The 27186-nt window shown below is 42.4% G+C and overlaps 1 protein-coding gene across 11 annotated transcripts in view; it reads left to right on the top strand.

The window, feature by feature from the left end:
• Positions 1–5398: 5398 nt before the first annotated feature.
• The window catches only part of ANKRD44 (ankyrin repeat domain 44), a 215680-nt gene continuing 193892 nt past the window's right edge, over positions 5399–27186 (top strand). For 10 of the 11 annotated variants that reach the window (XM_078848004.1, XM_073306276.2, XM_073306275.2 and 7 more), the window contains exon 1: positions 5400–5642. In XM_078848004.1, coding sequence (XP_078704130.1) covers positions 5616–5642 — 27 coding nt within the window. In that variant the 5' untranslated portion in view covers positions 5400–5615. Of the gene's footprint in view, positions 5643–27186 lie in introns of all 11 variants that reach the window. The other variant, XM_073306274.2, reaches the window with a different exon arrangement.

Below are 27186 nucleotides of genomic sequence, written 5' to 3'. Positions count from 1 at the left end.
CAGACTGTTTCTTTTCACTGTTTCATTTTCATTTTCCATGTTTTAAAAATCCTAATCTACTTGTTATTTAAACAAAGTTTGTTTTCCTTATGCAGGTCACCTGTGTTTCCCTCTTGGTCCTTCAGTGAAGTAATAATGCTGAATCTGTGATATCAGAATCACTTTCACAGCAACAGGCTAGGACACCTTTCTATCTAGGGTACTTGTAAGGGCCCCCATTACTGTACTATGTGAGTGCCTCACACTCTTTGATGTGTTTCTCCTCACAACACCCCTGTAAGTCAGGGAAGTGCTGTCATTTCCATTTTACAGATAGTGAACTGAGGCCCAGAGAGACACAGTAACGTCCCACAGGAAGTTTGTGGGAGAGCAGGTCTATCTGAACTCAGGTCTTCTGGGTCCTAGGCTAGGGCCCAAAACAAGATTGCATTCCAGGTCCATGTGAAAGTGGGGTCAGAGTTCTTGATTTAGCAAAGCATCCCCATTCAGGACAAGCATGTTCTTAAGTTCCATTGAAATCAATGGGAATTAAACATGCTTAAAACTAAGCCCATTCGTAAGTGCTATCCTGAGTAAACGTGGATTTAAGAACGTGCTCAAGTGCTTTCCTGAATTAGGGCCTGAATGAGGAAGCTCATATTCAAAAATCACCTCCATTCAGTTTCAGCAGGGACCGTTTCTGGTGTTGAGAAACTTCATATTTATTTAAAAATAGCAATTTCTAAACTAAGTCAGAGCATTAGTTTATACGGTTCAGTACCGGGTCTCTGACTGCAGCCATCACGAGATATGTTAGAAACTGTAAAAATTCCCATAGTGGACTGTTAAGAAATGAACAGCCCAACAGCGAATTCCTTCCTAACCAACCCACTGTCAGCCATTGCCTTATGCTCTAAAGCATGAGGGTTTATATTCCTATTCTGTTATTTGAAAATGTAACTGTGTGTGTTCTCATTTCACAAATAAGATTGACTGGATTCTGGGAATTCTCTCAGGAGCCAGGGTAGGGCAGCATCAGGGCGAGTGGGAACAAATGCACCATCCTTCCTTCCTAAGTGTCTTCCAACTTCCCAGGCAGAGGTCATGTATGCACGGAGGGCATTTTAGGCCTTTCACTGCAAATTGAACCCAGACTGGCTAGTTAAAGCCAGTGGGGAACACCTATCTTGCAGGAAATTGTTAATGTCTCATTAAAGGAAGGCAACCTATCAGCAACTCACAAACAAACGACAATGTGGCCTTTGCTCAAGAAACCAACCCTAAAAAGAAGACTGAGAGGGGACATGCTAACAGTTTTCAAGTACATAAAAGGTTGTTACAAGGAGGAGGGAGAAAAATTGTTCTTCTTAACCTCTGAGGATAGGACAAGAAGCAACAGGCTTAAATTATAGCAAGGGAGGTTTAGGTTGGACATTTGGAAAAACTTCCTAACTGTCAGGGTGGTTAAGCACTGGAATAAATTGCCTAGGGAGGTTGTGGAATCTCCATAACTGGAGACTTTTAAAAGCAAGTTGGACAAATACCTGTCAGGGATGGTGCAGATAATACTTAGTCCTGCCACAAGTTCAGGGGACTGGACCAGATGACCTCTTGATGTCCTATGATTCTATGAAATGCCAGTGTCTTTGTCCACTATCCTCCAGTCTCTAACCTCCCCTTTCCGGAAAAGACTACAGAGGAGGTAGTAGTGCACTAATTCCAACATTATTTGACATCTGCAGATTCATTGGATCCCAACCAGTCAGGGCTCAGACCTAGGCATAGCATAGAGATGGTGTTATTCACTGTGGTCAACAAAATCTCTCCAGACTAAATAGAGGGTGGGCAGGCATCCTTGCTGATGCCACATGGTCTATCAGAAGCCTTGGATTTCACTGTTCATGAAGTGTTGTTAACACAACTGTAGGACCAACTGGCAGGGGTGGTTGGAATCACCTTAGAGTAGTTCCTGGTCTGTACTTTCAGGGTAATTACCAGAAGTTATTGTGAAGTGATTTTACTCTCCTCAGGACTCTCAGGAATGAAGTCCTGCAAGGCTCAGTCCTATCACCCCTTTTCTTTGATATCTGTGTGAAGATGCTGGGTGAGAAGTGGCATGGCCTATGATGTCATACTGGTGAAATCTTGTCTCTTCATGAAACTGAGATATAGCCATCTCCCGGCCTTCCCAGTGTTTGGCAGAAATTAGGGCCCTGGAGGAAAGCTAATAAGAATCTTGAAAATCTAGCAAAGTCTCTAACTGTTCTGTAAATTGAAAGCATCTGCATATTTATTGTCCAAGTGACTCAAAATCTCAAGTCTTGATAGGCTCATCTCTGTAAGTTCCTGTGTCCCTAAAATGCAACAGTGCCAAAAATATCTTTGTCCATCTTGGGAAGGCCAAGAGATTGAGCCCTGACATCTCAGATGAAGACCTCACCACAGTCATCCATACGTTCATTACCTTTAAGGTAAACGACTACATCATGCGTTACTTGATAAGCTGGTTGGGCACGCAGAAGCTACTGCTCGTGCAGTGTGCAACCTCTGTGCCAGCTTTCTGAATAAAGCAGGCCACCAATAGCACATCACACCCCCATTGCTTTGCAATGATTTCTACAGGCAGAGAAGCTGGGCCTGATTTTCAGAAGTTCATTCAGCTAGCATGAATCAGCAAATTCCATTCAAACTGATTGGCAGCAAACTTCCACTGACTTCAAGGGAACTATGCTGAATTCTAGTAGCTGGGGATCTGGCCCAGAAGGAGCTGTGTGCTTAACAGCTCCAAAAAACAAGCTCCTTATGTATCTACCAAATTTCACCTTCGAGCAAACATTCTAAGTACCTGAGAATGGGAGTTTATAATTGGAATAGTGACAGATCCTCACTTAAAATAAAGGCTAAGTTTTTCTGCTTGCTCTCAGCTAGAAGTTTCTTTGACATGCTTACTTTTGACCACTGTGTGATAAGTGGGTATTTCAACAAAGTCTGTGAATTAGCTGTCAAAGTAGTAGCTCTAGTTAAAATCAGTGAGATATAGAAAGGGCCCAGCTCTCTATTGGACAGCACTGCAGTCTTGCCAATGGCCCTTCTTAACTTATGTTTTGACACACAACAAAACTGCTGATGCAAGCTCAGTACTGTAGGTATTCCGGCATGACAAAGACCATAAGGGAATGAAATTTTCAAAGAAAATTGCCGAGCAGAAGTCTCAAATTCCTAACAGCTACAGGGTTGTGGGGTTTTTTTTAATCAATTTTATCAATTTTTATTGATAATTTTTGGAAAAACTCTTAAGATGATGCATAGTGTCAAAATATTGTTCATAATTTGCTTGTTAACTTTAAATCACCATTTATAGTAACCGCTTGGAAGTCTGAAACTGACACTTGTTTCCTCATCAGGATGGTTTTCTTCTGTTGTAAGTACTGCTATTATTATTTATTTATTATTTTTGAAGAAAAACCCTACAAAACCTATAGCATGCTGTAGCAAAGGGCCAAAATGTTATAGCTTGCCGTTGGGTTACCTGTAATGTTTTTAGGTCATTGTAGAACACTGTAGTCATTATGAGCATGGCTTGTTAATGAAGGATTACTTTTTAAAAAAAATTTTAGACCAATAAAGCATTGGCTCATTTGTTTAAAAAGAAATACTACCTCTGTCTTATACAGAATTATCTGAATTTGGAAACTGGTCCAAATTTTAATTTTCCTTTTATTTTCAGGCCATCAGTATTTATGGGATCCCCGTAAAGGGGTTATAATTGCATGTGTTAATATAAAATGATATAAACAAAGTAATAATAAAATGACAAAATCTGACACTTGATCTACTTATCCTGGATCTTTTTTATAATATAAAAATAACACTTTTTGAACTCATTTAGTGCCTTTTGTCCAGTGACAAAAACAGTTTACAAACATTTAGACCCTGATTCTCCTTTAACTTCTACTGGTATTACACCAGCAGAGCTCTACTGACTTCATCTGGACTACAGCGGTTTTACTTCAGTGTTAATGAGAAGAGACTCAAGCCATAATTACGGTCCCAATCCTTACATTAGTAAAATTAAGCATGTGAATAAATGTTTGCAGGATTAAGCACCACAAATCTGGCTTCAGGTAGGGAAACGTTATCTCCATTTTCCAGATGTGGAAAGTGAGTCATAGAGAGAGGAAGGGCCTGATTTCCCCGTGCCTTTTTTCTCGTGTATTTTACCCATCAGTGCCAATGACTACTTAAGGGGGAGGGTAACAGACAACCAGGCTATCAGGGTCCCACATTCTCCTCCACTCCCTTTGGAGGAGGGAAGCAAAGGGAGAAGCAACTGAGGCAGGAGGGTGCAGTGTAGGGAAGCAGTGGCTCTATGGCAACTACTGTTTATTCTGAGGTTCAGGCTCCTTTCCCCCTTTATGAATGGGCAACAGTAACTACCACTTCAGGTTAAGTTAATCTCTCACTGCAAGCTAAGTGACTAGCCCAAGGAAGCCTGTGCCAGAACGGATTGTTGGGAACATAACCTGTTTTTCCTAAATCCCAGTCCAGATTCTGTTATCTGCATTATGTATTTGTGTACTATTAGCCTGTCCTGACGGTGTGTAACTTAAGCCCGGATTCTATTCTGTGTGAACTAACCTTTACACCTGCTTGGAGTCCCACTGGAGGCAGACTATGAAATCTCAGGCTCTGATCCTGCAAATGTGCAACAAGGAGTCACGAATCATGTGCATGAAGTTACTCTTGTACCTAAGGGGTTTGCAGACTTGGGACCTTAGATTGCAAACTCTCAGGGTAGGGCCAAACTCCCTGATTATACTCATTAAATAATATTTCTCCTATCCTTTCATTCTAAAGACTGCTTTGTAGGAGCAAAATCAGCTCCTGGGCCATCTCCTCCCTTCATTCCCACCACACCTCCCTAAGTTCCTTCTCCATTCTGGTGCTTTCTAGACCCTTAGGACAATGTGTACGACTGCTCTAAAGGCTGGAGTTTGAGAACCACAGCTTTGCAGTGTGTTGTGTCTATACACCAAGGTGATAAGTGCCACCTTAACGACTACAGACCGGAAGCTCAGTGAGAGCTGGGCTGGCAGCCAGGCATGCCAAGGGCTGCTCAATGTTATAAGTGCAACATGCTGGAGAAACAGGCAGGAAGGGAAGGAATTTGGGCAAGGCTGTGACAGGAACAAAGAAAATATTGGCGAGGGGAGGTGCAGCGGGGTGAGGGTAGCCCAGCTGTGAGCAGCAGCAGGAAGCAGCCCTGGTCTTTTTGTGTGTGCGTGCGTGTGTGTGTGTGCGGGGGGGGATGGGGATGGAGAGGGATGCTCTGGGGGAGATGCGAGCAGTAGGAGGCAGCCTTGTCCTTGCCCAGAGCTGCTCTGTGCGTGTGTTGTGCACGGGGTGATGTCAGTGGCAGCTGGGCTTGTGCAGTCAGTACTTCCTGTATCAGGCAGGCTCGGTTAGCGGCAGGCTCCTGGGCTCCTCCTGACCCCAGCGAGCAGCTGGATTGTCAATTGCAGGTCTCCCAGGCACGGCTGCGTTGAGCTCTCCTCCCCACCCGGCCCGCAACTCCTGAAGCTGGCGGACACCCCCGGACCGCGGAGCTGCATGTGCCCGAGCCGCGCCGAGGGAGAATGGCAGTCCTCAAACTCGCCGACCAGGTAGGAGCCCGGGCAGCCTTGCGGGAGGCTCGGCAAAGCCCCGCGCGGCAGGGAGCCCGCGCTGCGGCGGGCGAGGAGCGGGGCGGAGCGGGGCGGAGCGGGCAGCGGCTACGGCAGCTCCAGCTCGGGGGGGGGGGGGGGGGGGTTTGCTGCTGTGCCGCTCAGCCAAGTGAAGCCGCGTCTTGCGGTGCTCCGCCCGTTTGCGGAGCACAAACACCCTCCCCGCGCTCTGGCCGCTCTGCGATCGCCGGTACTGCGCCGTGCAGCGAGCGCCATTCGGGCGTGTGTCTGTCTGTCTGTCTGTCTGGTCTCCGGGCGACGCGCTCAGAGAAGCGGGAGGAGGGCTAATAAGGCTATTTTGCCTGAGGCTAATAATGTACTGCGTTACTAGTCAGTCGAGTTTTGCATTGTGTGGGGAAAACAGGCAAATGTCAAAATGCCAGGAAGAAAGGCGCTGTTTGTCTTTCAGATGAATCGATTAGGGGATTTGTCACTGAACCAGCCATCTAGAACAGCCCAGTTATTTTGCATCTTTCTGGTGTTTGTTGGTTTGGCATTCCATTCTGCCGCAGCCTAGACCTGTTTCCATTTAAATCAGTGAAATATTGTGGCTCAAGGTAGATTTCAGTGTGTTTCAGTGTCACTCAGAGACAAGAGGCAGATGAGAAATGTTAGAACATTTACTTTAATGAACTAGTTGCATTTTCTCATCAGTCCAGCGTTGGAATTAATTAATTAATCGTTGCTTAAACTAATGTTTTAATTTGCCTCTTCCTCCCGATGAATATTAACACTTTGCAACTGCGTGCATGGTTGCTATTTGGCTGTTCAAACACTGTCAGATTCCTAGTTGCTTTTTAAACAAACCTTCATGTAGGTTTCTTTTAAAAGGTTATTTCACATAAAAAACATAACAAGGGAATTTTTTTAACCATTTAGGTTGTTTGTTTAACCAATAAGAAAAGGAGGACTTGTGGCACCTTAGAGACTAACCAATTTATTTGAGCATAAGCTTTCGTGAGCTACAGCTCACTTCATCGGATGCATACCGTGGAAACTGCAGTAGACATTATATACAATGATATCTACTGCAGTTTCCACGGTGTGCATCCGATGAAGTGAGCTGTAGCTCACGAAAGCTCATGCTCAAATAAATTGGTTAGTCTCTAAGGTGCCACAAGTACTCCTTTTCTTTTTGCAAAGACAGACTAACACGGCTGTTACTCTGAAACCTGTTTAACCAATGATCGTCCTATTTTTGCATTCCTTGTTGTGCACCTAAAACTCCCATTGAAGTCAACTGCTATGCAGGATCAGATTTTAAAGAGCCACAATTTTGTAATGGGCTCCAAGTGCGTGCCCATGTGAATCCCCATTGAAGACAATGGGATTCTGCCTGCATTTTTTCTGCTGGGAGCAGCTTGCAGAATTGGGGCCTATATGTGTAACTTAAGTGAACTTAGTATTCTGTATAGGAAAAATGTTTGACATTCATTCACTTTTGAACATTTTACCCATTGATGAGTTAGAGTTGATATACTATCCAACTTTCAAGTCAAATATGTAGTTTTACAATTCTCAGAGCTGAGGGGTAGGATAAAAATGGATGTTGGCTATTTGTGTAAGGTCTCTAAGGTGTATTAACCTTCTTTTGAGAATTCAGTGCTATTTATTACCATGATACATAGTAATTATTTTTCTACTAGGCCTTCATGTTTAAAGAGTGCATTTTTGGTTTTGTTGCCATAACTGTTTGCACACTATTAGAAAATGGCAATATTCAACTCTCAGCTTATGTTAAAATGTTAAATTTAATAATAGAGCAGCTATAATTTGCATTAAATCACTTCTTACCATTAAAAGAAGTTCAAAAGAATTTTAAAATATTTAGTAAAGTGATAGTATGTTTCCCACAGCCTAATTTATCAACATATTGTACCATCTGTTACACATTTGCTTGTCTTAATCAGCTATTTTTAGTTTAACTTGGTCTGCCTATAATCTGCAGTGTGGGTGTCCTTGGAGTCCAAAACTTTCCTGTTACTTTTAAAATGATCATCAGCAGTTAGGGGTCCTTATTCAAACAACTCCCTTTCCCCTAACACACACACACACATGCCTACACACACACATGTGCATGCATTCTCTCTCTCTCTCATTTTATTTATGTATTTCCAAAGAAACCTTCCACTACAAAATCCTCTACCTGGCATTTGCCTTATAATTAACACCAAATTTTTAAAGGAAAAAATTAGCTACTTTTAAAATAAAATAAACATTGAAAGGCGACTGTATGAATTATAGTAGTCTAAATGCATTTCCATAATTTAACCAAAGACAGTGTTTATAGTTCTGTCTCCTGGCATGTCCCTTGTTACACTCATGTCTTCGGATGTGGTGCTTATAGCAAATGAAGAGAATGTTTCACACCATGAGACTTCATTCTGCTCTGTAGTGCATAGAACAAGTCTCATAAATCAGAAGATTCAGGTGAGATCTGTAAATTGAAAGTGTAGACTGCAGCATAATATTAAAGGCATTTGCACTACAGCTGGTAAAGGAAGTGTAGCATTTCAGTGCTTTCCGTCTAAGTCTGAAATCGTGTTTCATGAGGTCCTTGGAATTAAAGCGCTAAAGGTTTTTAAACCATTGCTAAACCTCCTCAACAAGGATCTTGCTTCATCACTGGTAGTAGAGCGTAAAACTGGTTTGAGCCACGTGGATTGCATCTTGTGAAGTCTGTATTGCAACAAAGGGTGCTTGGCGGGGGGAAGGGGGGGAGTCTGGACTTTTTTAAGATTAGTTATTTCTCCTCTTCCCCTCCCACACCTCTAACAATCTCCAAACCTGGTAGATTGATTTATCAGAACTGGCAGGGTGACTTTGCAGTATGCCTTTGCATGGCAGCACACTCTAAATACTCTCTGCTTGCCAGTGTGATGGGTCATGCTTCAGGGCATAGTATGGCAACGCTTCTTATTTTGGGGGATGTCCTCCTGCTGTCCATAGACATACCCATACTCTTCATGCTGGGCTGCTCTGTGACATTTGGTATGGTTGATCACCAGATGTTCCTGTCTCACTTGTATGAGGATATAGGAGTGAATAGAAGTGTTTCAAAATGGTTCAGGGCCTTTTCTTTTTCCTTTCTTTTTTTTTAAAATAAAGATTGAGCCCAGAAAGTTGTTATGAGACACTAGTTCTCCATTTCTAAAGCCCTTGCCTTTAGATTCCCACCAAGGCTCATCCTCTTCCCCATGTTATTCAGTATCTATAACAAAGCCAGTGGGAGGCCTTGCATGACAACATAGGCTGAAGTGCCAGTAGTGTGCAGAGGATGCCAGGTGCTACATCCTCCTTTACATCAACTATTAAGCAGCGCTGTCTCTCAGCTTTTTCCATGCCTACCTGAAATCAGTATCTGGGTGAAGAACAGCTGGCTAAAGCTGAACCCTGTTAAGACTGATGTGATGTTGGTAGGAAGAATGATGCACTTTGAGGCACTTACATGTTTATAACATCCTCCACTGCCTACAATATGTGTCTTCAGATTTAGCTGGTCCACAGGCTACACTGCTCTGGGTGTCCAGACAGCCATGGCAGCAAAACACACCAGCTTTCATCTGTGGCTAGCCAGAAGACTGCATATTGTCCACTCAGATGCAGAAGTGGCACGGTGACTCCTGCATTTGTGATCTCCAGTGTTTATTATGACAACTTATTGTATTTTTAATAATGAAGCCCCACACCCTTTAGCAGCAGCAACGGGTACAAAATGCAGCAGCTTGTCTGTTTAGCAACACAGGTCACCACAATCACATCACCCCAGCTCTTTGTGCTGCATACAGAATCTGGATCAGGTTCTCCATGGGATTGGTTCTGTCTGCCTGAGAGATCTCTTCTCCCTCCATAAGTGTAATTTCCCATAACAACTGCCTTCCTCCGGAACAACGAAACTATGGATCAATAGGGTCCAACAAGGTGGTCTACCTCCAGCGCTGTAAAAATTCGATGATACTTAGTAGCAAGAGCCGAAAGAAGCCACATGCTGGTATGAGGAGTAAAGATAAGTCTTATTTCCGTGACTTAGGTTTTCCTCATTTTTTTTCACATTTGCACCCTCTCGCTCTTGTCCTCTCTCACACACATAGGCAACCAAGCAAACAAAGCAGGCAAACAAAGATAATCATAAACGAATTAATCTATTTTTCATACAGGGTCAGAAAAAATGAAGAGATTGTTCTTGTTTCTATTTTAAGACACTTGAGAAGTGCTTGGATGCTGTGTTGGTGGAACAATAAAGTAGGCCTACTTTATAAGCGGTCTTGGTTGTATTCACATATTTATTTGGTAATAGAGCTTAGTTTAAGACTATATCCTATCTGTTTCTGGTCAAGCAAGTTACATGAGCTCATTTCTGAGTGATGGCAATTGCTAGCTAATCAGCTGGACCACATGGTAGCTTTTTAATCATTTAACCAAAGGAAGTATTTTCAACCCCCATTCACTTGTGGAAGTGAATCTATCAATCTTCCTTCTGTTCCTGGCCCCCCTTTTCCAAAAATTGTATATGAGTGATTGAAGTAGTAAGCTTGAAAAAAAGAACAAACCCTAAATTGAGATTAGACACTTAAGGTTTCAACTTTGCTGACATCTTTGTATGTAGCAGTATTGAGTGACAGTGCTACGTAAGCCTTCCACATCCGTTCCAGATAATTCACTTCTCGTATATGCAGTTTCTTGCATCCCCTACGGTGCATGCCAATTACAACAGGCAGGGTAAGTTTAAGTGCTTTTAGACCTACAGATGAAAAGTGATATTTCAGTACAAAGTGGCATTGCTATTTATTATCTTTCTTCTCCCCATGCACTTTAAGGTCTGACCATTTAGTTTAGTGTTTTATTTTCAGTGCGGGTGTGGCTGTATGTAACGAGCTTATGCATATGAACTAGAGTTCAGCATGAATAAAAAACTAATGTTTTGACAACTGGGTTGTCCTAGACATTCAAACATGGGCTCTGTTCTCCCAACTCAAATCAGGTCATATGTGTGTGTAGGGGGAAAGGGCAAGAAAAAGGGGGTTCAGTACTTCTACGATGTAAGGACTGAGGATGTCCAATCATGCGCATGATGGTATTGGTGTATTTTGATTTTTCCACTTCCTCCAGGTTTCTGAGATACCACTTTCTCCCGTGTGCCATAACCATCAGAAAAGGAATACATTAATGAGCTGGCTCTCTCCTGTGAGCTGCTTTTTAATCAGGTTGTTTGGACTATGCTATCATTTCCTGAAGATGTAGTTTTATCTGCCTGAGCCTGAGCATCACCTACTTGAAAGGGGGTTCTAAAGAGGATGGAGCTCGGCTGTTCTCAGTGGTGGCAGATGACAGAACAAGGAGCAATGGTCTCAGGTTGCAGTGGGGGAAGGTCTAGGTTGGATATTAGGAAAAACTATTTCACTAGGAAGGTGGTGAAGCACTGGAATGGGTTACCTGGGGAGGTGGTGGAATCTCCATCCTTAGAGGTTTTTAAGGCCTGGCTTGACAAAGCCCTGTCTGGGATGATTTAGTTGGGATTGGTCCTACTTTGAGCAGCGGGGTTGGACTAGATGACCTCCTTCCAACCCTAATCTTCTATGATTCTATGACTCTCTGATGATTCTATGTTCTTTGGTGTTCTGAGTAACGAAAGATCAGAGATCTCTTCCAGACCCAAGTCTCCCAAAGTGCAGTCCAATGGGCTGTAGGCAGTCTCTTATTAATTACTCCCAGTCACACTTAACAAGTCTGTTTCTGTATAACTATTTATTTATTTATTGCATTCAGGAAACTTCTTTTTTTTTAATGGAAGTTTTATTTCTGAAAGTGATGGAGATGAGATGTAAATCTTCACCGAGGCTCCTAGAACACAGGTGATTGTTAGTGGGAGTGCTCCACTGAGAGTGTGAAATCCTGAAGAGTATTTCTTTAACTCAAGAAAATTTACACAGCTTGTGGAAAATCATTTTGTCAGAAACGAAATCTTGGTACCTCCTCCGTCTCATTTCTGTACCACCAGCCCAGGACCCCTTTGCAGAGCACTAGTAATAACAGTGCAGAAAGGGTCTGTAGTTGGTAACGTTTCTTCCTATTAAGTTAGAGGATGCATTTAGCTTACTGTGTTTGATTTGGGATGTCAGTTTTTTGCCTGCTGAGGGTTTGTGTTAGCACTGCTTAAGCAAGAGTTACCTTACCATGCTATTTCTGAATGTAAGGGTCAGTCCAGAAACTCCTGCTTCTGTTAACTCGCTCGGGGTGTGGTGGGAGTGGGGGTGGGGGAGAAGTGCTTCAAAAAACATCCTGTTTGTGGGTGTTCTTCAGATGTTGACGTAAGCCCTTCTGTGCCGAATTGTTGGGTACAGCTACGTGCATTTGTGCTGACTGCTCCACTCCCTCTTCGATTTATAAATATTCTCAACATCCTTTAAACTAAGATTATTCCCTTTAAAATGTGCATAAAAGGGCTGCCCAGCTGCCTCTTTCTAAAGGGCCATAGTACCTAGTGCTCCAATCGTGCACCACTCAGGTGAATGGGAGTTTTGCTGTTGACTTATGTGGAACCAGGAGCAGGCTGTCGGTCCTTGTTGACTCCAAGGAGCCCAAAGGAGTCTTTCCCATGAGCTCAAGTCCTGTGTGAACAAGACAACAGAAATATTTCTAAATTACACTCTTATCACATGCATCTTTTCAATTGTATTTTTAAAAAGTAACGGAACCTGAATGTGTGTGTGTGTTTTTACAGGGCTGCCATCCACTTAGAAATCATCAATCTGTCTGAAAACATTTACCTGCTATAGCTGAAAGTAACTCATAAGGTGACGAACTGAAAGAAACTGAGACTGTTTCTCTAGGCAGTGTTTTAATATGTTTACTTCATGTGTTTGGCAGCACTTTGCAGACAGTCAGTTTAATTTTCTCCTCTCTGTAGTCAGTTTACCCTAAAGTGTGTCAGTCTGGCATGCATCAATGGGGGGAAGTATAGGATGGAGAGAAACTTTTTATTTTAAAATGGGCACATGTGATGGTAAAATCACAGAAAATGGCTGGTGGACTCCTGGGGAGGATAAGTGCCTGAAAGTTCTCTTTGGCCTATGTTACACAGGTCAGAGAAGATCATCAAAATGGTCCCTTCTGACTTTATAATCTATGAATTGAAAAACAGCTTGAGATTTTTAAAATGTTGTCATTATAAACTAAGGTAACTGTAGAACAGGGGAATAATTCACATCAACAGGTATATGGCCACTCATTCTGGTAAATAAATGAATAAATAAAATAATTGAAATAATTAACCCTGCGCATGCACCACAGCAGCTATTGCTTCCTTTGGTCGAGCTATTCCTAGCCACACACTATCCACAGAAATTGTGGAAATGTATTCACATATTTTAAAGAAAAAGTACATTTAAAAAAACCAAAACCCTGGCATTTCTCCCTCTTGTTCACATCTCTTGGCACCCTGGTCAGAGCTCTAGTGTAGACTGGCCACCAGCTTTTGAAATATTACATTGTCCAACCATACTCAGAGAAGGAAATAAGGTCTAGTGTAGACAAGGCCAGCGAGATACAGGGTCAGGAAGAGGCTTGCTTTCTTGGCTGAGATTTCTGCAACAGGTAACTTTGTTGCTGGTTTTGTCATCTGTGTTCAAGTAAATGAGACATGTGCACGTGCTCTAAAAAAATGTAGACAAGGAAATATTCAGAGTCTGTTTGTCTGCAGATTTCTCTTCCAATGGGAAAGTGACACAGTCCTAAAGTCCCAAGAAGTGCGATGGCGCCATAAAGGGGAAATACAGTAAGTCTTTGCTATGGATGTGTTAAGTGCCTGGGAAACTCCGGGTATATGTCATGTTAGAACATTGCTCTTTCTTGAATAACTATCAGCAAAACCTCATATTTCTTTATACACTTGAGGTATGGTATTTTATCTCTGCAGGACATTCACCTTCTGACCTATTCCTGCTCAACTATTAAAATATGATTTGGTTGTCATGACTGTGTTTAATAGAGACATGTGCTATGTAGTGTGGGGCACGTATTTGCCTACTGGATTGGCTCTCTAGGAAACCTTTTTTTTTTTTTTTCTTACTGCATCCTAAAAATTAGGCCTGACCTGGTGGTAAAAATGCCTCAGCTGGGGCCCCCCTGTTGCTGCCAGTGGTACAGCTGTGCTGTTTGCTGGTGCCATCATTCTCTTGGCGTTGTTCAAGGGTTGGTGCAGCTCCACCGGCCCTAGCAATGATAGAAATGCTGCTGTAGACCAGGTGTAGGTGTCTTCAGCTTTGTGGCAAATCACTGAATTGCAATTGATTGAGAAACGGGCAAGTTAAGGTTTTGACAGCAAGAGAAGTCAGACACTTCCAGAGTCCTACAAAACACCAAGCCTGGAGGCTGTCTCTCCCCATCCTCTCCCCTAAACGAGTGGCAGCAAGGCCTCCTGGCTTCTTCTCAGGAGCAGCCAAGATTCTCTCTCCTCCCTGGAGTGACGGGGTGGTAGCTGAAGGGGTCACCTTGTACTTATACCCTGATTTGCTAGGGTATGTACTTGGGTGGGTGGTTAGGCTGGGCCTGCTGCTCTCTAACCCTCCTGCCACACAACAGAATCCTCTATTGGGGGCAGTGGCCCTTGGGGTAAACACTTTTTTTGAGAGGCCTGGGGTAGTTCATCCTCTCAGAGACATTGGTTCAGGCTGTCTGCAGACTCAGGCAGGTATGGCTGCTTTAATAACATGCACAGTGGGCCATGTTTTCAAGGCTGCTTTTTCTTTTTGCAACCATGAGGGGTAGAAACTTTAACAAAAAATTAATGAACGCTGAGATTCTGATGTAATCACATGGCTCCAGGAGCCTGGGTCCTAGGCACAGACTTCGGCCTTTGTCACATTGAACAGATCTTGGATTTTCTATTCTTGTTTATCTTATTAAATGTGTTGCTTAATACACTGCTACTTATGTTTTATAAAAGTATACCATTAAATATACAGGCTAATGTTGCTGATAGAACTTTAACTTTTGCATTTCCTGAGACTTTTAAATGTTAACACTGCCTCTAGAATGTTCCAGTGACAGAATATTTTTGCACTTATTGAGCTATAGAACTGTTTTTAAATAACATCTCTCTCCAGGAGCATATATTCGACATTTGTCACTTTATTTTCCGGAGATCATAGCCCGTTAAGTTCTCACAGCCACTATCCTATGTCTTAAACTTGGGTTTAATTGCAGTATGTGAAACCTGTGACTACTTACTGTTGGAGCCCTCTTGGCCTGACAATAAATGAGAATGGAAGCACAAAACGTTTAATTTTAAAGGGAGAAGATAATTGTGAACCAATGGACTGAGGTCATCACTGGAGTTTGCATAGTCTTGGCCAATAAATTACAGATAACTGAAAATCTGGAAGAATACTTACTTTTTGGTGAGAAACATTTATATGTATTTTGCTTTTTTAGAAGAAAAAGCAATTCTTAACTATGTACTGGAAACAAACTAGTGGATGTATAGCTAAAAATGGAGACAGTTTACTATGTTTGCACCGTACAATATTGTATGCCCTAGTTTGAAATAAGCTTGTCTGGTTGCTGTTTATACTTCGCATTATTAGCTGGCTTTACATGCAGGAACACATTCTTGTGCTGGAATTATTTGTAATGGCTTGGTTTCTAATTTTAAAAAGGATGCACTGAGAAAATGGCCTTGCAAAGCCTCCACTTCCTCTCTACAGCTGCAAGTTTATGAGGAAGTAAGTAAAACCAAAATGGTTGATTTTTGCGCAAGTTTTGACACGTACCTGACTGAAGCCATTTACTGAGGTAAAGCTTTCAGTTTTTTGCATGGGGGTGTGCTTGTATTTGTGCCTTCCCCCCGCGCTCAACCCCCCCCCCCCAAACAAAACAAAACAAAACAAAATCCCAACACTCAAGCTACTGCATTACATAAATATGAGATCTGTCTGAAGGCCATAGTTGATCTTTTGCATCAAATAATTTCTTAAATCAGCATATAATCCCTAATGACAAATGGTGCAATATTTAGGTACTGCCACTTCTGCTCTGACATTTACTTGTAAATTAATGTGATGTGAGCGATATATTTCCTATGTTGCAGCTTTCGTAACTTTGTTAATTTGATAACAAACTATCTTTTGGCCATGCAAAGCTTTTTTTACTAAAATAACTGGTTAGTAATAAATAGTTGCTCACCAACAACTTAACAGTTTAGTAAAGGCTTTATAGAGCATAACTGCCAACTGAGCACATCTGGCTTGAAGAAATTTTAACTGTAAAAATGTAAAATCAAGTACATTTGTCTTTATGAGGAACCTTTTTTAATTTGGGCAACATGTTGACTCCAGCTTCCTCTTCATTAGAAGGATGGAAACATGAACTTTCACATTTTAAATAAAATTATTTTGGGAAGCGAAACTGCTGTGAACATTCATCAGCCTTTATATGCTTTTGCTTGATTAATAATGCAGTTATTACAGTTCAGAGAGAGAGAGTATACCCAATTTAACGTTCATCTTTGTATATTTCGAGACTAACCTTACAGGCTCCTCATATTACCAAGGTTAAGTGAGTCTTGGCTGTATTCTGAAATCTTACCCTTGGCCCAAGTTGTGCTTTCAATTATGCTGGTGTATATCCAGAGTAACTGTGCTGAATATAATGGAGGCACTTCAGATTTACACTGATATAAATGAGAGCAGCGTCTAGTCCCTTTTCTTGGTTTCTGGGAATAATGGCAATTTGCATTGTCTTGGCATTTTTATTTGATTAAAACTGGACAATCTTCCTCATTTGATTGCAATCATGTTTTTAACCTGTGGAAACTGGTTAGATTGCTCCTGAAGGGCCCGATGCTGCCAGATACTGAGCTCCCTCAATGGCACCCCAGGATGCTGAGCACTTAGTAGGGCTTTGCAGGATTGGCCCCCAGTACTGAAATCACTGGGAGCACTCCATGGGTCTGGTTTCCATGAGTTACATTTACCAATTGCTGACAGTGGGTGCAGTACTGAGTACTGGTTCCGCTGTACACAGTTAAGCTGCAAGTCTGAACCAGGGTTTTCTGAAACGTTGCTGATCAGGGTTTGTCCTGGCCTATGCTTGCAGTTAAACTGCAGGCAATGGAATCAGCGCTGAAACAATTGCTCACACCTATTGTCTTCAACAGGTGATGTTTTGTACTAGTGCAGACCAGGTCATGAAGGATTTGATGTGTAGGCAGGTGACAGAAACTGGTCCTTCAGGCTATTCCATCGGTCAGAAGTTTAACTTGACTCTTCCTATGTTCTTGACAGATCAGCTGGTGTCTTAGCAACTTGGTTTTTAGTTTAAAAATAAAGTTTTTTTGTTTGTGCTATTCATCAGCCTTCGGAGGGAGCCTTTGCTCAGAGATCTGTAATAGGAGTTTTGTTTTCACATGACATGTTAATTTACACAGAAGGGTTAGGTCTAGACTTTCAAACCTGGCTGTCTACAGTTAGACTCATTTCCTCCCTCCTCCCACCCCGAGCTGCTGGGAACCCACAGGGTCCACTGAAGTCAGTGGAAGCTGCAGATGTTTGGCACTTTTGAAAATCAGGCCACTTTTAGTTCCTGATAATGGTTTGTGCCCGTGTTTAACTTTATTCACTGAGTAATCCCATTGCATGAGCCACTGAAGTCTTAAAGCTGTCTAAGCTTGAGACCTTATTCAGGAGCCTAAAAATAGATACATAGGCTTGAGAAATGGGGAAATTCGAAGACAACCCTGGAAGATTTGGCCCTTAACAGTTTTAATCTGATACAGTGTCGTTAGGTGTGTGATAATTTCAAAACTGATAAAAGGAAACACTTTTTCACACATGTATATAATTGCGGAGCTCATTGCCACAGGATGTTAGCAAGATTCAGGGTGTGACTGGGCATTTGCATGAATAACAAAAATACCCAGGTTTGTTAGTTAGTCTTTCTCAAACTTTTTAAGCATTATCGTAGACTCATAGACTTTAAGGTCAGAATGGATCATCTTGATCATTTAGTCTGACCTCCTGCAAATTGCAGGCCACAGAAACTCAACCGCCTGCTCCTGTAATTGACACCTAATCTCTAATAAAATGAGATTGGTATAAACCTTGAAGCATGAAGTTTTATGAGCCTGTCATGGGGGCATATTATTTTACATCTGCCTATTGTGGTGTTCTTGCACCTTCCCCTCCAGCATCTTGTGCTGGCCAATGTCAAGAGACTAGATGGGCTATGGCTCTGATCCAGTCTGGGAATACATGCGATATCAGTATGAGCCCAGTTCAGCAAAGCATTTAACTTCAGACACATGCTTCAGTGCTTTGCTGAATCTGGACCTGTGTTACTTTCCTGTCTTTGAACCCTATCTAGCAACCACCAGTGAAGTCAACAGAAAATATTCCTGTTGATTTCACTGGGCTTTGGATCAAGCTATTTGTCTCAGAAAGATAAATAACGTGACATACTCCGCTTAAAAAAAACTCTTAAAAATATGTGAATGCCAAATAGTATATCTGTGGAGAGAGAAGCCATATATTTACATTGTAAACCATTTGCCTTTTTAAACTTGTTTTAATCTCCAGATGTGGAGACGGAAACAGTGAACTAACTACTTCTAACACAGTCTGCAAAAAGTCTGGCTGGAGGATGGGGACTCAAGGGCTCACATTTTACATAGGTGTATATCACCAGTTTGTAGCAGGGAAAGTAATTTAAGTATTTTACACACCCAGATCTTTAAAGTATTTCAGATATTAGTGTGGAAGTGGATGGCTTTTTTTTAAAAGATGAATTGATAACTGCTTCTTCTTAATCTTATCCAGTAGCAATCTGGCAGCATTATTCTCAACTGTTCATTACAATCACTGACTGAACATGTGAAACTAAATAGAACGTGTAGTATACTCATAGTGCAGTCAGTACAATAAGATATACTGCTCAGTATAGTACTGTGTGCTCCTATGCAGCAGCTCAATACTGCCAATGTCCTTAGTCTTGCATATCTCGCTGGCAAAATTGGTTGTTATTAAGGATATTGACTATTTTTAACTTGTCACCTTTAATATGTTTATTTCCTTCTGTCCGTTTTAGTAGCATTTTCCTTTCAAGGGGTTTCTTGTTCCCTTTTGGGCTGAGCAGTATAGTTTTTATTAGGACTGCTTTGGTTATGGTTCATGATCATAACAATTACACTGCTGTTTTGTTTTATTTGTATAGTCTTTCAACGCTCTGCGGAGGAATGCTGGTGCAAGCAAATGTGGGGGTCTTTTGAAATGCCATTCCCCGAGGGCTAGATTGCGGCCTGGCTTGCATGGCAGCCCAGTTGAGTAGTGGAATGCAAGGTGCCCCCCTCACCACCCAGGTAGCTGGCAAAAGGAAGGAAGTAGCTGTACAGAGAAGAGAGCACTTTTCTACAGAGCTGCTGTGATTCCCTTTTGCAAAGCTGGGCTGGGGGAGAGCCAGGGTGTGAAGTCACCCAAGCACTGGCTAGCATAACTACTAGTGTGCCAAGGGAAGTATGCAGTATTGCCAACCACGAGCACTGAAAGATCCTGAAGAAGGCACGCCCCCTCCCCCCCATCATTCGATTGGTATACAAATCCAGAGGTTTTTAAAAAAAAAAGTGTGTGGGGGAGGGAGGTTCATTGCCTTTTGGCTTTTTGAACCTTCAGGGTACTCTTGGGTCCCATTTTCAAGCTTTTCTCTGCCACCAGGAGAGGTAGAAACTTTTTTTTTTTTTAAATGAAAGCTGAGAGTCTCAAGTAAGCAAAGGACTCTAGGTGGTGGGGCTTCAAGAAAAACACCAAATATTGCAAAATTTGTAACCACACATGAGTTCAGAACAGCAAGTGTCTAGTGTCAGGTGTAGCCTCAGCACAGGGTACTTCGCTTGTGGAGCAAAGGGAGTCCAGAAGGGCTGTACAACAGTGCTGTCCCTTGCTTGAAGATCATGGCAAAACCATGACTTGGCCCCTAACCTCCTGCCTACAAGGCCCAAGATTCAGTGTGTGACTATTCCTCCCCACCCTGTCCCATCTCGCTTGTCTTGCTCCAGATGCCTCCTGTTCTGTGTCATCCAAGATTTAGTTTCTGGGGTGTTTGTGAAAGGATGAGGGAAGTAGTGGATGATGTTTTCCTATTAAACAGAAGGACTGGGAACCTGCAGCGTGCTCCAGACAGCCTTCAGTGAAGACTGAAGACACCCTGGTTTCCCAACTTTATCATCCAAGAGTTGCGCTGTGTAGGCATAGCTCTAACTCTGCACTGGAATATGGGCGGCAAATATCACATTAACATTCCAGCGTGTCTCTGTTTGGTTGGGGTGATGTGGGTGACAGATGTCCTGTTCCTGTTATTGATCTCTAAACCAGCCCCGCTGCATGGGTGATTTTGGACAGAGGTGTTCGGATGTAGAAGCTAGAATACTCTAGTGCTAAAGCTGTTTAGCATTGACCTGCTCATTATATTCTTCAGTTGTGGTTTAACATGTCATGGGGGGAAAATAAAACAGAAGAATAAAAGCCTAAAATATCCCATATTGTTTGTGCGCTTCCAGCTGTTTTAATGTACTCTCCAATATGACACATGCATTCATCTCTAATTTAAAATCGAAAGGGGACTTATTTCCTTATCCGCTCTAGGAAGGTTTTCAAAATGCTGTGCAAACCTAGTAAATACAGTATGCCAGATTCTGTAACCACTGCTTCTGTTTGAGTTGTGCATGCTCACATGAGGTATCCTATTCAATCCTATTCATTCTGAGTTAAAGCCCCAAATGCGGAGAGTTCGTATAGGTTAATGCACCAGGGCACTGGTCCTTTGGGCGTGTGCACGACTCAGCTTGCCCAGGATGTTAAAGGGATTGGGGAACCCCTTTAAGACTTGTTTTTGGGAGAGGGTATTCTCTAGATGGAGTGCATGAGTGAGAGGAGTCATGTGACTGCAGAATGAATTCACAGGCTGCTATGTAAGAAGCACCTGAAATCACTGTGGTGGGAGACCTGCAGGGCGAATGAGATGCTGGGGTGGGCTTGGCACAATGGACTAGGGAGAGGGCCTAGGAAAGGTGGTAGAAAAAGCCTAGATGGAGGTGGCCATGTAGGAAACAGTGAAGCAAAGGTGTGGAGAGGGTAGAGTGGACAGCCACTACAACTACAAAAACTAATTTCCCCTTGCTGATACTCACACCTTCTTGTTAACTGTTTGAAATGTGCCACCTTGATTACATTGGCCTCATTAGCACTACAAAAGTGATTTCCACTCCTTCTTGTCAACTGTTGAGAATAGCTTACTTCCACCTTAATTGAATTGGCTGGTTAGCACTGACCCCCAACTTGGTAAGGCAACGCCCATCTTTTCATATGCTATGTATTTATACTTCTCTACTGTATTTTCCACTCCATGCATCTGATGAAGTGGGTTTTAGCCCACAAAAGCTTACGCCCAAATACATTTGTTAGTCTCTAAGGTACCACAAGGACACCTCATTGTTTTTGCTGATACAGACTAACACGGCTACCACTCTGAGACCTGTTTATATAGAGGTAGTGTCAGACAAACTTGAATTAATTTATACTTGCAGTACCTCTGTGTGATAGGGAAGGATTATCCCCATTTTACACGTGGGAAACTGAGGCATAGAGAAATTAAGTGACTTGCCTAAGGTCACACAGGAAGTAAGTGGCACAGCAAGGAATTGAATCCTGATCTACTGATTCCAGTGCCTTCCTCACTGAATGTTCTTTATTTGTGTTTACTTAATTGGTTGAAGTTAAATCATATCATGTCGTAAGAGGAAAAACAGACAGTTTCATAACAAGGGTTTTAATCTATACACCACCTACATAATTTCCTTAAATAGCTCTTCTGTAATATTTGTAAAATTCATATTGATCCACTATGCTACTAACAAGAATGTGCAATATCATGAAATCATTTCTAAGTTGTTGACTAGTGCTAAGTCTTATTTTGGATGACTCTGCAGTGGATGTCATTATCAGTAGCTAATCCTGATCATGTTAGCTATGGTACAGGCTATACCTCTTCTTTGTTTGGATTTGAGACCTTGTTGACACAAAAACATTAGCTTTGTGAGACTGTCAAGTCTGGAGAAGATAATTGCCAGAATTCTGAAACATATGAATCACATATGTTTATTTTCAATATGTGGGGACATTACTGTGATTTTAGTCTCAGTAGATTATTTGATCTTCCTAGCTAGGTATGTAATGGTTCAGGAGGAGAATGAGATGAATCGTTGTTGTGGTATATAATAAAAAATAAAGATACCTGTGCAAAGTGATTTGAGAAACCTTTTATGTTTTGCTGTTTAACGTAATAGGCTCACAGGTAAATGATTTAATGAAGAAATAATCTCTTCCCCTTTGGTTTCCAGCAGGACAGAAATTTGCTTGTTTTTAGATGGGCTCCCTTGCATATGCTTGCATTGTGTTATGATTATTTCAACCTTAAAAATGATATGCATCCTGTTAAAGAAACAGTTATCAATACACAAGAAGCTGACTGGACAACATTAGCAGCAAGAGATTCAGTGAGCAATGAAATTGGAAACAGCTTTCCCTCCCCTGCTGTGCCTTGTGTAAACTCTGTGCAGCAGAAAATCAGAACTATAGAGTACCATGCAGAGTAGGTATCTCTCAAGCCACGCAGATCTGCTGAGCAGCATAGGATGTACATGCCTGAGTACAAATGAAATGTCCCCATAGAATCCAGAATTGTTCTTGTGTTTTATGCCTATATAATATAGATATTAACAGAGCCTGGGCTGGTTCTGAAAATTTCAGGAGCCTGTAGACATGAGAGTTCTTGATGGTAATGGGTCCAATGGTATTCTTTTGTGTGTTTACAGATTCATCATTTTCCAGCTGTTAGGCTAAAAATATGTCCTGTTCTGGCTATGATAACATTTAGTTTATTCAGTGGTTTGCCATAATAGTACTGGGCTTGCACTGATGACACTTCTTACCTTGAAAGCACTTCACAAATGCAAACTAGTAAATCCTCTCAACAACCCAGCTAGGTAGAGAAGTATTATCCCCAATTTACAGACTGAGACAGAGGTTAATTGACTTGCCTGAAGGCACAGAGAGTCAACATGGGTCACGTTCAGTATTAGAAGTTCCTAGCCCCGAGTCCTGTGCTCAGACCACACAAGTTCCTAATGTCTTTTTTATTACTGCAGATGAAATCTGTTTTCTGTTCACTAGCACTGTATATTAAAACTTGCTGCCCTCCTAGATGGGTGTGAACTCTACCACCAGGCTCTCTGGAAAGAAAGGCAAAATGAAAGTGAATCACAGTGCACACACTATTTTAGGAACTGCTTTTTATACGAATTCATAAGAAGATTTCAGGGACGTCTTCCTCAGAAAGATCTTTCAGACACAGTACTAGCAAAAGCTTAGAGAAGCTGGACAAGCATGGATATACCATCGCCTTTGTCTTTGTCATACATATATTCCACATCAAAAAGCCCTAACAAGGAATTCGGCACACAGCCTTGCACTCAACATCTGTTTTTAGTTACCAGTATAGTACATGGCAGGCAGAGTTTTCAGATTTCGAACCACAAAAGTAACAAAACTGGCTTAATGCATTATCTGGACATGTGTGCTCAGTCTGTTCAGAGACTGTCGGAATGAACTACGTTAGTGTTCACTAGCATGTTTGAGCATCAAAGTGAGCTCTACATAAATAGCTATACTTCAGGTACACAGTTAAAACCCTTCAGGAATAAAGTTGTATTTGAGGATAATTACTATTTAAATTGCTTATTGTACTCTTGTTAATACTTATACTGGTATTTTTGTTTGCTGGTCTCTGAAACAGTAGTCTTTGAGGGAAGATAGTCCAAATTATATAGGATCCTTTGGAAATGTTCAGACAATCTATATTAAATTAATCTTGAACAGTAATAAATGAAAGTCCCGGTAGATGTTTCACTACTGATTCTCTCTGTAAAGGGATAAAAAATTTGCTTAGTCAAAGGGGAACGCTCACTTACTTCTATCCTGAAGTGTTAAATGTATATATGAGTTACACATATAGGAGGGGGACAATGTACTAAACCAGAATCCAGACAAAGGACATGCCTACACTGAGGACAATTTCCAATTGGTTTTAAAACTGGTTTAGTTTCAGCCAATTTTAAAATCGGTTAGAGCTAGTGTAGACCTAGTTTAAAATTGCCGGATCTATTTCTGAATAAACTGGTTTCAAGGCACATACAAAAACTTCCCAGTGTAGGAAAGTCCTAAGGGCTAAATGGAACTCCCATGCAGTGAGAGGATGGAAGGGGGCCTGGAAACTGTGAGACTTGCCTTGTGGAGTTTCTTTGGGGCTCTCCCTTCAGCAGGGAGGGTTTGGGTAGGGCTGCAGGGCTCTGTGAGGAAAGGAATCCCTATTTCAGTGGAGGGTCTGTTCCTCTGTGCTGTTCTTGTAGACTTACACATAACTAAAGTCAGTACTAGAGCAAGGATTATAATGTAAGAGTGCCTGGTTCCTGTAATGCTGCCTGTGGGCAGACTACCTGCCCCTGTGCGAACCCTCCCTCTCAGAGTGGGGGCAAGTGCAGACACTGATGGATATTATTTGTGTTACCATCATTTCTAGGAGCCCTAATTATGGATCAGGAAAGCTGTACAAGCACAGATAATTGCTCAGATTCCTGCTGTGAGGAAGGGGAGAATGCAGTGGAAACCAGCTTCTATTCTTGGCCCCTGCAAAGGGGCTTTCAGAATCATAGGACTGGAAGGGACCTCGAGAGGTCATCTAGTCCAGTCCCCTGCACTCGTGGCAGGACTACTTATCTAGACCATTCCTGACAGGTGTTTGTCTAACCTGCTCTTAAAAATCCGCAGTGATGGAGATTCTGCAACCTCCCTAGGCAATTTATTGCAGTGCTTATCCACCCTGACAGTTAGGAAGTTTTTCCTAATGTCCAACCTAAACTTCCCTTGCTACAATTTAAGCCCATTGCGTCTTGTCCTATCCACAGTAATTAAGAACAACACTTTTTCTCCCTCCTCCTTGTAACAACCTTTTATGTATTTGAAAACTGTTATATCCCCTTTTACTCTTCTCTTTTCCAGACTAAACAAACCCAATTTTTTCAATCTTCACTCATAGGTCATATTTTCCAGACCTTTAATCATTTTTGTCGCTCTTCTCTGGACTCTCTCCAATTTGTCCACATCCTGAAATGTGGCACCCAGAACTGGACACAGTACTCCAGTTGAGGCCTAATCAGTGTGGAGTAGAGTTGAAGAATTACTTCTCGTGTCTTGCTTACAACACTCCTAGAAGGATGTTCTCTTTTTTTGCAACAGCGTTACACTGTTGACTCATATTTAGCTTGTGGTCCACTATGACCTCCAGATCCATTTCTACAGTACTCCTTCCTAGGCAGTCATTTCCATTTTGTATGTGTGCAACAGATTGTTCCTTTCTCACTGGAGTACTTTGCATTTGTCCTTATTGAATTTCATCCTATTTACTTCCATCCATTTCTCCAGATCATTTTGAATTATAATCCTATCCTCCAAAACACTTGCAACCCCTCCCAGCTTGGTATCGTCCTCAAACTTTATAAATGTACTCTGTATCTATTATCTAAATCAGAGGTGGGCAAGCTACGGCCCGGGGGCCACATCTGGCCCTTCAGATGTTTTAATCCAGCCCTTGAGCTCCTTGCCCCGCTCCGGCACTGCAGCCGGGGGCTTGCCCCGCTCCGTGTGTGCTGTGGCTCTGTATGGCTCCCGGAAGCAGTGGCATGTCCCCCATCCGGCTCCTATATATAGGGTCAGCCAAGGGGCTCCGTAGCTCCCATTGGCCAGGAACCATGGGAGCTACGGAGCTCCTTGGGAGCCTGCAGGGGCGGTACCTGCGAATGGGACAGTGTGCTGAGCTGCCTGGCTGCGCCTTCATGTAGGTGCCGGAGGGGGGACATGCCGCTGCTTCCGGGAGCTGCTTGAGGTAAGCACTGCCTGGAGCCTGCATCCCTGACCCTCTCCCACACCCCAACCCCCTGCCCTGATTCCCCTCCTGCCCTCCAAACCCCTTGGTCCCAGCCCAGAGCACCTTCCTGCACCCCCAACCCCTCATCCCCAGCCCCACCCCAGAACCTATACCCTCAGCCAGAGCCCTCACCCCCACCCGCCACACCCCTACCCAGCCCGGAGCCCCCTCCCACAAACTCCTCATTTCTGGCCCCACCCCAGAGTCTGTACCCCCAGCTGGAGCCCTCAGACCCTCCCGCAGCCCAACCCCCAATTTCATGAGGTTTCGTGGCCCGCCATACAATTTCCATACCAAGATGTGGCCCTCGGGCCACAAAGTTGGCCCACCCCGATCTAAATAATTGATGAAGATATTGAACAAAACCGTACCCAGAACTGATTCCTGTGGGACCTCACTCGTTATGACTGTGAACCTCTGATACCTACTCTCTGGGAACTGTTTTCCAACTAATTGTGCACCCACCTTATAGTCGCTCCATCTAGGTTGTATTTCCCTAGTTTGTTTATGAGAAGGTCATGTGAGACAGTATCAAAAGCTTTACTAGAGTCAAGATATACCATGTCTACTGCTGCCCACATCCACAAGGCTTGTTACCCTGTCAAAGAAAGTTATCAGGTTGGTTTGACATGATTTGTTTTTGACAAATCCATGCTGACTGTTACTTATCACCTTATTATCTTCTAGATGTTTGCAAATTGATTGCTTAATTATTTGCCCCATTATCTTTCTGGGTACAGAAGTTAACCTGACTGGTCTGTGATTCCCCGGGTTGTCCTTATTTCTCTTTTTATAGATGGGCACTATATTTGCCCTTTTCCAGTCTTCTGGAATCTCTCCTGTCTTCCATGACTTTTTCAAAGATAGGTTTCAGAGTAACAGCCGTGTTAGTCTGTATTCGCAAAAAGAAAAGGAGTACTTGTGGCACCTTAGAGACTAACCAATTTATTTGAGCATAAGCTTTCGTGAGCTACAGCATCCGATGCATCCGATGAAGTGAGCTGTAGCTCACGAAAGCTTATGCTCAAATAAATTGGTTAGTCTCTAAGGTGCCACAAGTCCTCCTGTTCTTTTTTCAAAGATAATCACTAATGGCTCCAATATCTCCTCAGTCAGCTCCTTGAGTATTCTAGGATGCATTTCATCAGGCCCTGGTGACCTGAAGACATCTAATTTGTCCAAGTAATTTTTAACTTGTTCTTTCCCTATTTTAGCCTCTTCTGATCCTACCTAATTTTCACTGGCATTCACTGTTAGACATCCAAACACCACCAACCTTCTTGGTGAAAACCGAAATAAAGAAGACATTAAGCACCTCTGCTATTTCCATGTTTTGTTATTTTTTCCCTCTCATTGAGTAACGGCCCTACCCTGTCCTTGGTCTTCCTCTTGCTTCTAATGTATTTGTAGAATGTTTTGTTTTTACTCTTTATGTCTCGAGCTAGTTTGATCTTGTTTT

The sequence above is a fragment of the Lepidochelys kempii genome, chromosome 11, assembly GCF_965140285.1.
Source record: "Lepidochelys kempii isolate rLepKem1 chromosome 11, rLepKem1.hap1, whole genome shotgun sequence".
Classification (NCBI taxonomy): Eukaryota; Metazoa; Chordata; order Testudines; family Cheloniidae; genus Lepidochelys; species Lepidochelys kempii.
The sequence above is the reverse complement of the archived record's forward strand: the minus strand, read 5'-3'. Positions and strand labels throughout refer to the sequence as shown.